Raw genomic sequence first — 15,634 nt, 5'->3', positions numbered from 1 at the left:
CATGAGGTGGATAAAAAGTTGAGCTAAAGAACAAGAAGGGCAGGTTTGAAGCCTTCTGAAGTAATATGATGTTACTCTGTATGGGCTAGAGCTTTCTGATGTTGTATAGTGATACTCTGTGTATCGTGGCTGTCTCAACTGTGACATATGCTGTGACACAGGTGAAGTCATCCTGACCGACAATTACCCACAACCTCCTTGGCTCTCATTTTAAAACGCTGAGACATAAGTTTGAGCCAATCATTTTCCCAAATAAGATGCCACAAACATCATAAAGAAAATGTCAGTGGTCAACAGAGCTCAAATAATTGTCTACATGAGCTGCAATTAAATCCAAAGTCAATATATTTTCCCACGAGACAGCTAAATGGAGACTGTTCCTTTCTCTTCCATTTGATTGACTTCATACAAAAATAAGTCAGGCACTTGAGACATTGATACAAAGTGGAAGTTTTATTCCATAATATCACTTTGCATCCTAATATAACTATCCCCATCAGGAACTGAGAAAAGACGTTGAGTAAATTCAAGAGGGGCTGTTGGTATCTGTCGGCTCTGAGAAGGTCGCTAACACTGAAGAACATTGGCAGAAGTGCCAATGTTGTGTCAATTATACCAGACCCTGAGCAATCTGGGCTCTAAAATAAATTTTGTTCCTCTTGAGCTGTCACATAGAAGGTTCTTGAGTCAAACAGGAAGTTCAGTGATGCAAATATCAAATTTGTTAACATTTTTAATAGAATAGAGCCACACAAGGTATACCTGTTATAAAGCAACTTAGGTCCCTTTCAGTCTGTAGGCTTCATCCTAATGACATCAAGCTTGTTGTAAAGTACGTCTGGGTGTTTTCCTGGAGGAAAAGATGTTTGGATTTTTGTGAGTTTCAAGAAAAATAACTATTGAGTAGATGTGAGACAGATTGAAACACTAGTAAAAATATATTTCCTAGTGACTCAATTCCCCTTTTTTTAAAGCCATCTCATAAAGCTGTCTTCATCTTCTTTAGCCTTTATAGCACCCAAGCCATAAAATAAACCTCCTGAAATTTAGTTGTTGGTGGGTCCCCTTATCCAATTGGATTCCCTGTTATGCTTGTACACTGTAATATGAAGGAATATATACTGATTTTTTTCTGACACCTTATGCAGTAGCTGTTTCTAAATTATGGGGGTGGCCAGACAGGTACTTCACAGTCTAAACCAAAATTGACCTGTTGAGTCTTGTGAGGTGTCTGTCTAAATAACTTCTTGTTTATGATATCTCTAAGATTTTTCTATGTTCAAAATACGTGTGTAATGCTTCCAGCCTCAAGAGAAAGGCTGGAAGTGTTTTCACAAGAGCTCCATCCCAGTTTTTATAGACTTGTAAATTCTTCTTGTCTAGGGAGGCAGAGGAATTTTTTACTTCCTTGGATCTCTGAACCTGTGCCCTGTCATAAAACGTGCTTTATGTCACTTCTGTACATAACAATGTACTATATTTTCAGTTCAGATAAAAATTTTTCACATGTTTTTTTGGTTTTATATCAGCAATAGGAAGAAACAAAAACATCTCACATCCAACACCAATCCCGGGTAGCTCCTATCCTGTTTGTAAAGCCACATTCTCAACATACAGGGTCAAAATTTATGTTTGTACATTGGCAATTTGGAGCAAAACTTGGCCTGGGTGAATTTTAGGAAGTTCTGATCCTTGAGTAATTGCCAAAAATGTACCTCTGACCCAAGGTGTGTAGAGACAGCAGGCTGTCCAAATAATGTCTTTTCCTGGAGCAGATTCACTGCTGGTACTCTGTCATAGCTGAAGGAGAAGCATGTGTCCCTCAGAGAGCAGTTTTACATAGTATTTTTTCAGGAGCTGTAGCACAGCTGAGATGTAGCTGGACTGGACTAAAATGGGGATTAATTTCCAGCTGAAGTGTTTTCATTCTGATCTGGTTCCAGGTGCGGAACAGCAAAGCCAGCGGCTACTGCCTGGACCAGGGGGCTGAAGAGGATGACAAAGCCATCCTTTATCCCTGCCATGGAATGTCCTCCCAGGTAAAGGGTGAAAACCCCATCATGAGTGAGAAACCTTGAACTCAGAGAATATTCAGAGGAAACAAAGAGGAATTGGATGTATTTGGGTTGAGTTTGGCAGTATAATTCCTGAGCTGCAAAGACAAATGTCTGGCTTTGCTCCAGTCTTGTCAGGTGCCTTTTCCAAGGCTGTCCAGCTTGTGAATCCATACTTTGAAATTGCCAGTTAGGAAAACAGAAGGATCACATTACTTGTTTAAATAACAGGGATCCACTGAAGATTAATTAATTTAGGTAGTCTGTGTGAGTGAGCAGTTCTTGCTATAACATGACTTATTCATGGTACCTCTTTAATTTAACTGTTCCTTGGTCCATCAGGCTCTTGGGCAGAAATTATTTATCAAGCTGCTGATTTGATTCCCCAAGTAGGCAAAAAGTTAAGCACATATTTAACATCAGCTTCAAAGGGAATTAAGAATATCCTCTAAGACTTTTCTAAATAGAAGGTTTCTCCTTTTTTTTTTTTGGTCAGTCCATGTGCATATTATTATTTTCTTTCAGATGTCTGAAGATTTAAAAATGACATTTCTTCTTTCCATGCTCATAATGATTTTACTCATACAAGTTGGATATTATTTAAATCCAGGACCCGAGCTTTTTCTGAAAGGAAATTCTTGGTTCTTTTGAAGTAGCATCTGAATCAAAATTATATTAATGACCATTCTCATGTGTAAATAAACTCTGACCTTATCAGGCTTAACAATTATCCAAGGCTCAGTCATGCATGTATTGATTGGGAGTCCTGGCTCGTGCATCACCACGGAGGTGAAGTGAGACATTCCTGCTGGCACAATGTCCACCTTTGGCAGGATCATTATGGAGTATTTGACTGACACTCTCCTAGTAGAGGTGGAAGGAACAGCCTTTGCATAAGGTAACAAAATAGCATTGCTTAAATAGATGTAAATTAGCTTCTCAAGAAGACTCTCATTAGAGATGTCAAGGCGCTCAGAGAGAGCTCAGTCTCCTGCTCCATCCTAATCGGAACAGAAAGTTGCAAATTTAAGTCCTTCCTGAAAGTCCCTTAGCAACATCTAATCTCTATCATAGTGTGCTAGCACTTAGAAGAGTAATGAAATAAATGGTTCTGACTGTAATTTATTTTGCAATTTAAGTCCTTAACCTACTTGTTTGCCTCCATGATTCCTGTTTCACAGAGTAGGCTTTGACTTCAGGAAGAAAATAGATGAGGGCATAAGTTACAGTGAATTTTTCCCTTTAAAACAAGCAAACAAACTAACAAAAGAAAAGAAAAGACTTTTCATTCTGCAGGAGACACCAAATGAAGGCAGAGGTGATGTTTTATCTAAGTTGAGTATTTCACAGACAAGCATGGGTTGGAGCCACTCAAATGCAGCCAAGTTAATTAATGATTACACAGCTGGAAAACTTCTATAATCTCACCACAATTTACAAAATTAATTCAGTGTGAGAACCACAGCTGCACAAACCCTAATCAAGGATATTCAAGCACATAGCACGAAAGGTGTTGACAGCAAGCGTTTTAATTTATTAAATAAACATTTTTTAAGCTCCTCTTCTAATCAGCCTGGGTGAGCTTAGTTGTCTACTGCATTTAGCTTTCCATTTCTGACATTTTTCATCTCAAGCATAGGACATAAAATACCCTACTGAGCTGAGATTTGGGTTATTTGTACATGCCTACTGAATATGAATTCATATAAATATGGAACTCCCTTTCCCCAGTTGGGTTATCACTGTTGTTCATATGTCCTACCAATGGGAAAGCCTCTCCCTGTTTAGCTACAGCCCTGTTTGTTTTTCATACTCTTCAATTCTGACAAGCAGATTACCAGTGATTTTAGTGTATACATGGTTCCACTGAAACCCACCCAAGTCAGGCAGGTGCTTAAAGAAAGCTGAGTTAGGAATAAGATTACTGTTCATCTGTGATAAAATGTTCTTTTTCTCTCTGTCTTACCCTTCTGTTTCCCTTGGATGTTGTTGTCCTGCATTACAGTGGCAAAATAAAACCACTCCACTGTGACTGCCTTTCCCTATGTGTATTTTCAAGATCAGTTTTCACCATGATAAATCACATCTTTGTAATGATATCAGCTTTTAAATTTCTTTATTCAAACAGGGACAAGCTCTTTTATGGATGCTCTGGAATGCATTTAGCCTGAGTTTACATCAATTTAGTTTAATGAGTTTGACTTGAGCTTAGTCATTGTAAGCTAACAGCTAAGAATATCCAGACAAGGTTTTGCATCAGTCTGAGATGATTTCAAAACCTATTTTACAGCAAACCTATTTTTATATGTGTTCATTGGATCTGAAGTTTGAGTCTAATGGTTTTCAGGAAAAAAAAAAAACATTTGCAAATACTACTGGGAGAAACAGTCCAAGGCTACAGAAGATTTATTAATAAAGAAATATATTTGGAGGCTTGAACGGCTCTGCCTCTGTGTGTGGCTTCCATTGGGCAATCAGCTGCAAAGCCCAGTGGTACTATACACTTTTCTTGTAAAATAAATTTGAAAAAAAAAAAAGTGAGGTTGCGAGGACAGATACAACACCCCCAAAAGTAGAACATGTTGTTCTGGAAGCTTCATAGAATGGTTCCAGGACATGCAGGTTTTGAACCATCTGAGATCACTACACAGCCCCAGTGGAAATATTCTCAGAGTCTGCCTTGAATGCCATGATGTGGAGCTGATTATAGGGTATGTGAAGGAAAGGAGAACATAATGAAATGGCATCTTGGGATAGAAAGGCCAGGGTGAACAGCCCCCTTGGCCACCCTCCTCCCTTCCCTTTCACAGCAGAGACAGGGGAGGCTCTGCAGCTGTGAGAGAGAGAACTCCCTCTGCATTGAGAACAGCCAGAGGGAAGGGAAAGCTCCCTGCTCTGATTCCTGGGGCTGCAGCTACACAAACAGAGTGAGAGGAGATGAAAGGCTCTGCTTAAACTGTTGCTAGAGGGCAGATATTTAACATTTTGCTGGGTAGAGCTGTGACTGCCCAGATTTGTGTGCAGGGCAGCAGGGTGGATGAAGAGGTGCCTTCTCCACTTGCAGGAAGAGGTGGGTGGGATTCTGGAGCAAACATGGAAGTTTGATAAGCTGGGATCTGTTTGCCCTGAGGGGACAGGTATTCTGGAGATGTAGGGTGTTTGGGATTCCAGCATTGCTCACTGTTTCAGTTCCTGTGTCAGCTGACAGCTTGCCTTAGCTGCAGGCTGAGGAACCATTTTGGATTTCCTTTTGCCTGGAGAACAAAAGTGTGAGAGAGAGGGGTTAAATTTAGTGTGGAAAGCTACCAGACCCATCCTAGAAACTGTTTCCTACAAACAATTACCTGCAATCATTTGGTGCTTTTTTCACTTGACTGGAAGTTAGCAGGAAAGGATGTTTTTGAAGCCAAATCCTCCAGTTTAAAGCTGCCATTTTCTTACCACATTAATATTCCTGGAGGATCATATTCCATAGGCAGCAGCACTGACTATTTTTGATCCAGGTATGGTGGCTTTGATAAACAACCTTTGACATCTTTTGCATTCTGCTCAGATTTCTCAATGTTGAAGGGAAAACTGTCCTATCTTACATGAGTATAGCAGATGGTATCAGGATTAGATCTTTAGTATTTAATAGAGCACTTGGCTTCAGTGTCATTTGAATCCTTCAGCCCTTCCTAGATAAAAGAGAAAAACTGAGTGAAGGTCCATCCCAATGTGATGTACAGAAGTGTGCTTCTGTTCTGCAGCTTGCAATTTGGAGTGTGTAGATATCTAAGGATCTCAGCCCATCAAAACCTGCACAGATTTTTTAATTCTTTTTTTAATTCGTAAAATTTAATATTTCTTAACAAAGGGAATTCTGTCGTTTGATTTTGGCTGGTTGGCAGTGGGAATGGATTTGACATGGTGTATCATGCCCACAGTCCTAACATAAATAGGAATTATTTCTTTGTGGATATGTTAGTGACACTTAAGATCAAGTTTGCACACAGGAGGTATACTTTTAATTGGCTGTGTCCCAGTTTCTGCTTTCTATCCTAAAGCAACTTATTTTAATGCTTATTTTATTTTCACAGTTTATGTTGTCTCTAGGAAGATAAGACAGGAATTCTTTGGAGACAGATGTTATTAATCATATAGTAGTTTCTTGAACCTTAATTTCTGGTCTGATTTTGCAGAAGCAGGCTCTACAGCTCTATATAATATAGTCTGAACTGAGATAATCCTTTATGGGTGGGTTTTTTTCTATTTCTATTTCTATTTTATTGTGGAATAAGCCTAAGTTTTCATGACTGTTGGAACAGCCATAAAAACTTGACAGAAAGTGCAGATTCAGGAAATTAGGCCCATGCTGTTCCATTTGTCTCAAGATTGTACAGATAAGAGTCTCCTGCACGTAGCCATCCCTGACCCAGTTGAGCTGTAACACAAACTGCCACTTTCAATACTGCAGATAGTTTAGAACAGAGTTAATGTATCTTCCATTCTAAAGCCTAAGCAGGGCTGGTCCTTTCTGCTCTGACAGCCTGCTGTATAACAAAGTGCATGGCCACTGTGATACAGAGCACATGGAGCTCTGGCTACTGAGATTCTGATGACAAAGAATATTTTAGACAATTTTAATACCAGTACAGAAAATGCTGCTCATCTCAAAAAGGAAAATCAATCCTATCCTACAGAGCAGATAGCCCATTATAAACACTGCTTCTGATTATCTACATAAGGCAAAGCCAACAAGCTTGTAGGACAGTACCTGAGGACTACAGAGAAATAATGAATACATTTTCTGGTCAATGTTTCAGCCATACCTGCAGTTCATTTGAATTCTGCTGAAAACCCATTAAATAGAAGTGTGAAATATACAGTCTGGTTTTATTTAAGAAAAAAAAAGTAAAAGACAAAATGTTGTGTTTGATTTGCAGTTTTTTACACAGCTCCTTTTTATGTGAAAAACAAAGTTAATTTGTCTGACCTGGCAGTCCGTTCATATTTTGAATTGCTTTGCTTGCTTGAGCTTATTTTACATATGTCCCTCCTAACCTCTCAGAGTGGGAAAAAAACCCCAAAAGTGTCTTGATGAAGTGTGTCCAGACTGTGCCATGACAAAGGCACTGTTCATACCCAGAGCATCCTCATGTGGTTATGTCTCTGATGTAGGCTCTCTTCCACCTCTATGCTTCACATGGCTGCTCTGAACAGAAGTGGCAGGTGGGAAAATGAACACATACTATGTCAAAGAGCATCTGGTCTGGGAGCAAGTAGACCATGCTCTTTTTACCACCAGCAAGAAATGATTATTCACAGCATGATTCTTCTGAGGTTAATAAGGATGGCAGTAGAACGCCAGACTCTAATTTGAGTTTTTTTGATTGATTCTTAATGATATCCCACACACTGGTCAGTGGCATCCAATAAATGGCAGACACTTCTGACCTTCCTTCCCTTTCTTGTTAAGTAATTTCAGCCATAGAACAGCAATAGGACCAGACAGGCAGTGAATTTCCTGGGTGGTAATTGCATTTCTTTGGTGGCTCAGATCCTCACCCTGCAGCATCCAGACTGACAGCACACAAGCCACGTAGCTGACTCCACTCTGCAGTCTTTTGGCACCTGGCTGTTGCACTTTCAGAGTAGGAAGGGCAAAATATTATGCTGGTTTAATGACTCTGGGTTTAAGCACAGAAGTGAGAAGTAGATAAGTCTGATTTGACGTATTGGCCTGCTGCCAAATTAGCGTCGTGCCTTTTTGCTTTAATGTGCTTTACACAAAACTGAAATACCAGAGTGTCATTCTTTATTATGTAGGCCTGAAGCATATGTTAGCAAATTTGCTGCCATTTCCCTCATGGTTTCTTTTTTTCCTCTCATATTTTTGGATACGGGTTGCATGGTTGGATTTTTTCAGTAATGTTTATTTACAAAAACTAATTAGACTTGTTGCTATCAATAGCCTCTAACAGAGCTCTTAAGAACAAACTGCACGACAAAATTGACATCGTGTCCTTGTTAAATCAACTCCTGCTGAGTGGGCACGATTTACATATTGATTACTTCACTTCCTTGATTGCCCTTTTTGCAGTGACATAGTGGGTGGGGAGTGGTGGGGAGCAGAAGTGTGGGAGAAGTGAATGTCATGTTCTGTTTTACCAACATTGCCGAGATTTGCCCTTGAGCAGCGTGTGCCAGACCCAGTGTGCAGAGGGGTGGGGAGCGGAAGTGTGGGAGAAGGGAATGTTGTGCTCTGTTTTACCAGCATTGCCAAGGTTTGCCCTTGAGCAGCATGGCCCAGACCCAGTGTGCAGCAGGACCAAGGGCTCCTCAGCAGCTCAGAATTCCCCTTTCTCCCCCAGCTCGTCCGCTACAGCTCGGAAGGTGTCCTGCAGCTGGGGCCACTGGGCTCCACCGCCTTCCTGCCCGACTCCAAATGCCTGGTGGACGATGGCAAGGGCAGGACACCCACCCTCAAGAAGTGTGAAGATGTCCTGAGGCCAGCACAGAGGTTCTGGGATTTCACACAGGTGGGGAAGAGCTGAGGAAGCCTTGAATTAAAGAGGGGTGATGACAAGGAGGTCTTTGGAGTGCTGTACCAGGAATTCCCCCCAGAACTTTTTAGAAATAGTCAGATATGCTTTCCATAGATCATGTGCTACCCAGGAATATTTTTTCATTATTACTAGAAATTTTGGGATATGATTTCAAGGAATTTTTACTTATCCTGTTTTGGAATATTCTCAATTTCTGTCCCGATTGTCAAGAACATGCTTGTAATTGTTTACTGTCCAGGAGTTTTTTGCATTTAGAACTTTTCTATAATTTTTCTAGCACCTCTATAGGCATTTTTTTAAGATTTAGAATCTTCAAATCAGCTTTAAGATTTTCAAAAGCATTATTACAGTCTCTGGGATTTCCTATTTCTTGGCTCTGTAGGGATTCACTAGTGCTTTTTAGAGATTTTCTAGTGATTTGGGGGGATTTTCCCAGCAATTTCTAAATGTACAATTATCAAGGAATTGTTTGGGTACTTTTTATGTATTAGCTAGCCTTTCCTAGGAATTTCTAGCACTTTCTGAGCATTTATCAATTGGTATATATAGAAATGCATTTTATAATGTTTTTTAAGGATTTACAGATCTAGCACTGTTTTTTCTAGTCCATTCACCTTGTGTGTTCTTTCCTCTAATCTTTTTTTTTCCCATCTTTTTTTTTTTTTCTAGAATGGTCCAATCATCAGCAGAGACACAGGCCGTTGTCTAGAAGTGGAAATGTCAAAGGATGCAAATTTTGGGCTCAGATTGGTCGTACAAAGGTGCTCGGGGCAGAAGTGGATGATTAGAAACTGGATCAAGCATGGGCGGCACTGACTGTGGGGCTGAGCTGCCTCTCCTGCTGCTGTCCATTGCTCAGTGTGCCATATCTCCTGAGGCATTTGTCTTAAAGCAAAGTAGTTTGAACAGGTCTTGGCTCTCAAGAGTCCTCCATCGTTGGGCATTCCAAGGAAAGAAAGAAGAAAAAGGAAAGCAGACACACACATGCCCTGTTTGACTTTTCCTTGCTCCAGCAGATGGTGTGGGAAGCTTAACGAGAGTTTTCTGTTGATTTGGAAATCTTGTGAAGACCAGAATACAACAGGAAAGTGGATTCCTTAGGCTCTCCTAGAGAAATTGACAGATCTTTCTATGCTGAGTTCAAAGGAGACATCCCAATACTGCCTCATAAAGAGAGTTCTCTGATGGGTAGCTTTTTAGCTTTAAGTTTTGGACTGGTGCACAACTCCTACAGTGAATAATTATGTGCCTTTTTTATTGTACTTCGTATAAAAGAGGACTGGAAAAATCCTACCTTTTCAGCATGTCTGGTTCGTTGTACTAAACAAGAAGATCTGTAAATAACATTGGAAATATATTATAATATATGATACACTTCAAGGTTGATTGTTTAGGAGTCTCTGTTTCTAGAAAGAGACTGTTCTGCAAATGTTTACAGGTGGTTCTCAACCTTCAAGCTGCTGGAGAGCAGCATTTTAGAGACCTCTTCTAGTTAGACACAGATAAATGTTGAATAGGTAAAATAGCCACATGCTCCGTTATATTGCCACATTTTACATTTTTCGGCTGTAGAGACATCACAATTTAGCACTTGGACATTTGGCTCTTCTGAGGCAGTAAACGTCCTGGTGGATGGATGGATTTCAGGAGGCCTCAGCTGGCCCCAAAGCCCTGAGTGTGTGTCCTGTCCTGCAGGTCACTGTTGTGTTGTTCCAGAGACTGCCTGGAACAAGAATACTCCAAATCCTCCTTATTCTGGAAATAAGCTGACTGGCTTAGGTGCCATCTGTGGAGCTTAAAACCTTGGATCTTCCATTTTGTTTCCCATCCTGTGAAAATGTCAAATGTGAGCAAATATGCTGTGTGAGCACTGTCTAGACAAATTTCCTGAACAAACCAACAAAGTCTTTTCAGCATTTGAAAAACAAACACAAGCCTGGTGATAAGAAGGCAAATTAGAGCAAGAGGTAGGGAGCATATATAAATACTGTTAGTCTGAAATATAAATATTTTACTGTAGCTGACCCATTGGCAGCATCTTTGTAAACCTGAATTTAATAATGTATCCAGTGGTTCATGCAGGGTCAGTGCATATGGACAGAGCAGTGACAAGGTCTCATCCAAAAAGCTGTCAAAATTGATGAGCACCGTCATCAGCAGGTTTTGGATGTGGGTCCGTGGCACACAGCTTTTCTGTACAGATGATTTCAGTCATACTGAAGGAGAGACAGAGATGGTATCTGTTAATTTCACAGTTTAATATTTTATAGTTTAAAAATTTTTGTTTTGTTTTACTGAGCCAGGAAAATAGGTAATTGCAGTCACTGTGGTACTGTGAATCTTGGTGATCTGTTCCTTGAATAACTTTTGCCATTCCTATTTCAAGGCATGCTGAACAAAATGTAATGGAAACAAAGTTAATTTTTCAAGGGCATGATATGTAATAAAATTTTTACTTTTAACATGCAAAATCCATCCGGTCTTGTCAAGTCTTGGTTAGTATCTAGAAAGCATATCACTATGTTTTGGCCCAGTTTTATTCCTGAAATCGAGTATGCAAGATGCAATACAAAGCCATTTCTCCTGGAGTTTACTTGTGGCTAATTGCTGATCTTTATTCATGTCTCATGGACCACGTTACACATGAACATATACAAAAGAGTAATTCTGGGTGAGATTCTAGATACAAAAATACTCTAAAATTCTGTGTTTATGGTAAGTTGAACACAACCTTTTGGAAAGTGTAATAAGACCTGCAGGGAGAGTAGCATCTTTAATAAATCAAGCAATACTGTATAAAATCACGGACAATCTCAGTATTCAAGCCTTCCTGCAGGTCCAAAACAGGTAGGAAACTTCAGACTAAATATAGATTGGGAACAGCTGCCCTGCATTTAACCTCCTTATGTTAAGCTATCAGACAATTTAAAATTATATTTGCCATCTATGCAGCAGATGTTGAAGACTTTGTACATCTTCTCTCCAAATACAATTTCCACCTTTTAAAGTGTATGAAATCTTTATTCTCCTTTTGTTTGCTCTGATGGAGTTTTACTCCTCGAGGAAAGTGAGAAAGAAGGAAAAGATGGTTTCACCAGGTGAGATTTTGGGGGAGTAACAGGTCATTCACACCTATTTTTAGTCTTTCCAGTGAGTAAGTGCTAACTACTTTATATGAACATGGCAGGAAGTGGAAATTAATTATATATCAGTGTGACCTATTAAGAGTATGAAGTTACAGTACTGAATAGAAGCAAATATGCCATGTGCTTTCTTTTTTATTTTTTCCTTGTCTTTTATTAACAATCCACATTAGATCCTTGGTTAGCAGTAGGGCAGCAAGCCTTTCAAACCCTGGGTAAATCAAAAAGGAAAGCTGAATATTTAGAGGAATACCAGATTTTAAATCTACTCTCCTGAAAGGAGTCTTGCATGGGCAGTTTAGGAGCTTTGAAGCTGAGAGGACCAGATAGATCTGTGTTTGCTGGCAGAGATTTCAAGGGAGATTTCAAACCTTCATCTGACACCACCATGATGAAAGAGAATTGGGTGTCTTGGAATTTTGCTCCTCAGGGCATTTGACTGTGGCCACACTGTCTGAGAGTGGTCAGTCCTGGCAGGTTTGAGTGCCAAGGCCACCAGCTGCAGGAGGCTTGCAAGAACCAGACTTAGAGTACAAGAAGGAGAACAGGTTTTTGTGGTAGATAAATGGCTTTGAGATTTACATAATAATATAAAAGAAATAAAATAACTCTTAAAAGGTGGAGTTGGTATTTTATGTGATTGTCATTTTTTTAAGATTCGCTGGAACAATTTCTTATATTTGCAAAACACATCTGTTGGATTAATTTTACTTTATTCTTTATCTGTATGAACCACTGCTTTGGCTGTGGTACTAACATGGTGACTCTGCATGTGAGAGGGTCTTAAATATTCTCTCGTCAAAGGAATAATAATAAAAAAAGCCTTGAGTATTATCTGTTTTAACCAAAGTCTATGGTTCTTTTGTCAGTATTTCACCCCTTAGTATAATCTGAAATCCTGCTTAATGGTGTTCAAATTTTCAGTCTTGTTTCCCACAGTGCAGCATTCTAGATCTCATGAAAAGTATTCAATGTAGTGTAATATGCCTTGTGGAGAAAATTCAGATCAAAGGCTTTCTATGCTATTTTGTTTGATTTAGGGGATTATGGAGCTAAATACTGGGTCATAGGACAAAAGAATAGAAGGTAAGAAGGACCAGCACACCAGTAAGAAAGTCTAGCACACTGTTGTGAAAGCCAAGCCAGGAAAAATATTATTTTCTAAGCACGTTAGAGTCCCTAAAAATGAGTTTGAGTCCTAAGGTAATAAAAGCCCCTTCTTTTTTGAGAGCTATAGACTATTTTCCAAGCTGAATTTCATTTTGATTTGGTTGAATCTATTTGTTCCTCAGCCAGAGCTGTCCTCTAGCCTTACTGGCTTGCTGGTTCCTGAGGGATGCTAAGCTCCAGTGTGAAGCAAACAAGAGAAATTTGATGCTTTGTAAGGACCCACTGGATTCCCCTGCAATCGTGAGTTCTCTATTGTGCTCAGCCACCAGAACTCTTAAGGGCTGTTCCACATGCAAAAAAACCAAACTCAGGTTCCACAGAAGTGATTTAAGACCAAAATATGGAAACAAACAACAGCTCTTCATACGTATTTTAAAAGTGTTTAAGTATTTCTCTCAGCTGAATGAATAATTTGGGGCTCAATGTGTCTGAAGATGAAGCCTTCATGGTCCTTCATTTACAGTCCTTTTCATTAGCCTGTCCCTTTTAAAAAACTGTGATCTAGTAGATGAAAACCACACTTGCCATGTGACAAGGGGTGTAATCTATCTGACGCGGGATAGCTGCAGTTTTAAGTACCTAAGTCATAGCTAGTCAGAGTTAATGAAATAGCACCAGTCCTAATCTGTTCTTTAGATCAATTACACAGTGTGTAATTCCTTCAGTATCCAGTATTCATTTGAGATGGTTCATTACCAGCCACACAAAAGTGCATTATGGCCAGTTTCAGGATCCAGGGAGTTGGGCTGTAAGAAGAACTACAATAGAAGTTGTAGTTCAGAGGGAGTTTAGCATATTATTATTCAGATAGGTCACAAATACCTTTGTTTTTTCATGAGAGGCTTTGGGAGGAAGAAAAGCTACCAGAATTCACTTGATTGAAGGCATTTCTAACAATGATGTTCTATTTTTTCCTGCTGCTATTTTGACTCCGCTACTGATCAAAGTCAATGGTAGAGGTCATACCACAGATAAAAGATGGTATTGCAAATTAGAAGATCTAGCTACCAGGCTGGATAGAAACCAAGGAATGATCAGATCTTCACATGTCTCTAGATCTAGATGCCACCACAGGAAACTTAATACCCAAAAATACTCTTTGGAAAGAATCCCAAACTACAGTGACCTCTTTAGTGCATTATAATGGATTTCAGAATGGCTTCATAAAATACAGTGACTTACGTTACAAAAGCATTAATGACATGTAACTAAAAGGTCTTGAGTTCAGGGGTTGTCCTAAATAAACCAATGGGTTTTGGCCAAGAATGCTTGCAAATACCCAGTGAAACAGTATATGGCAACCTGCTTTTGCAAAACAATTTCTGAATCAAGTGTCTTCAAAGACATGTAGAGGCACTGATTACTTTTCATAGTATTAGTGTTTCCTGTTGGCCATCAACAAGTGTTGTGCAGTTTTCAAACTCTTTGTAATGTTTAATTAAAAAAATGCAGCAACTAGAATGCAAGTTGTGACTGCAAATATTTTTTCATTATGTGGCACATCATCAAACCAATTTGTATTCACACTGAAAAAGTTAATAAATTACTATGCATTTTACTGCTGACATGAGCTGCATGTTTTATCATTGTACATTTGGACACACATATTAAAATTCCAAGATTCACACAAAGGAAAACTAGAATAGCAAAGCATATGGGCATTTTAAAATTTAAATTGCACATATTGTGTTCTGAAAGGCAGTCACCACACACTCGTAAGAGACTTGGCCCTGGGGGTGAGCAACCAAAACTGGATTGATAACAGTGCAGACTACTCTCATTTACATCTCACCACTGCAAACAGTCAATAATTGCTGTTTAGAACAGTGAAATAGGATGCAGGGAAAATGTAGAATGATCCTTTCACCATGTATGTCCCCCTAATTTCTCAGGGTAAGGCCTTCCCAAGCCAGAGGCTGTACACACCAACCCAACCATTAGATGTAATGACACTGGGCCTGTATGTATCCAATCCACTCAGAGCTCTGGGTATCACAACATCCTGCTGTAAGAAATAGCACAGTTGCTGTGTGTCAGTACCACAGCCTCTCATTCCATAGGATGCCCTGTAGTTCTCTTATGGTGAAAAGCTGTGAATAACTGCTGCCAACTCTTTTTTAACACCCTTTTTCGTTTGACCTCTGTCATCCTGTTTTAAAATATATTTCTGAACTGACTGTCATGCTTTTTTTTTGTGTCACCAGCAAACAACTTTGTAACTGCACAAGCATATGGTCTGTGTCATCTCTTGTGCTGGGTGATAGCAGGGTGAGAACCCATTGGGTTCCTGAGCTGCTCAGTGGGATAAAACATACATTTCTGGCTTTAACATTGATTTTGGATCTCAGCCAGGCTGTTTCTCCAGTGTGTATGACAAAGTTTGCAGTTTGTGATCAAGGAGAACAGAGCATCTGAGAAAGAATCCAAATCCTTCTTTCAGTCTTCCCTGCCCTGCTGCTCCTGCTGGAGGATTACAGTTAAGTGACCAGGATGGGACATGTGCCCATGTTCCTGACTCTCTTACACCCCCCCGTTCAGCTGAATCAGCTGGGTGACATCTGAATGTCCAAGCTTTTTCCTTCCCAATTTCTGCAAGGACAGTGACTGCCTAAGTGAGGAGGAGCTGTTAATTCCTTGATTCTCCCAGAGGAGGTAGGGTTGGCTGTAGTCTTCAGGTGGGTGACAATACCACCAGCCTCAGAAGGAATGGCCTGATACA

The 15,634-nt window shown here is 39.7% G+C and overlaps 1 protein-coding gene across 1 annotated transcript in view; it reads left to right on the top strand.

Annotated features, from left to right (window-relative positions):
- The window catches only part of GALNT9 (polypeptide N-acetylgalactosaminyltransferase 9), a 110,565-nt gene extending 97,976 nt beyond the window's left edge, over positions 1 to 12,589 (top strand). The window contains exons 9-11 of the mRNA XM_031057420.1: positions 1,944 to 2,039; positions 8,408 to 8,575; positions 9,272 to 12,589. Of these exons, the coding sequence (XP_030913280.1) occupies positions 1,944 to 2,039; positions 8,408 to 8,575; positions 9,272 to 9,418 (411 nt within the window). The 3' untranslated portion in view covers positions 9,419 to 12,589. The remainder of the gene's footprint in view (positions 1 to 1,943; positions 2,040 to 8,407; positions 8,576 to 9,271) is intronic.
- The last annotated feature ends 3,045 nt before the right edge of the window (positions 12,590 to 15,634 follow it).

The sequence above is a fragment of the Geospiza fortis genome, unplaced genomic scaffold (genome assembly GCF_000277835.1).
Source record: "Geospiza fortis unplaced genomic scaffold, GeoFor_1.0 scaffold408, whole genome shotgun sequence".
NCBI lineage: Eukaryota > Metazoa > Chordata > Aves > Passeriformes > Thraupidae > Geospiza > Geospiza fortis.
Note: the sequence above shows the minus strand (reverse complement) of the source record. Positions and strands in the feature narration are given on the sequence as shown.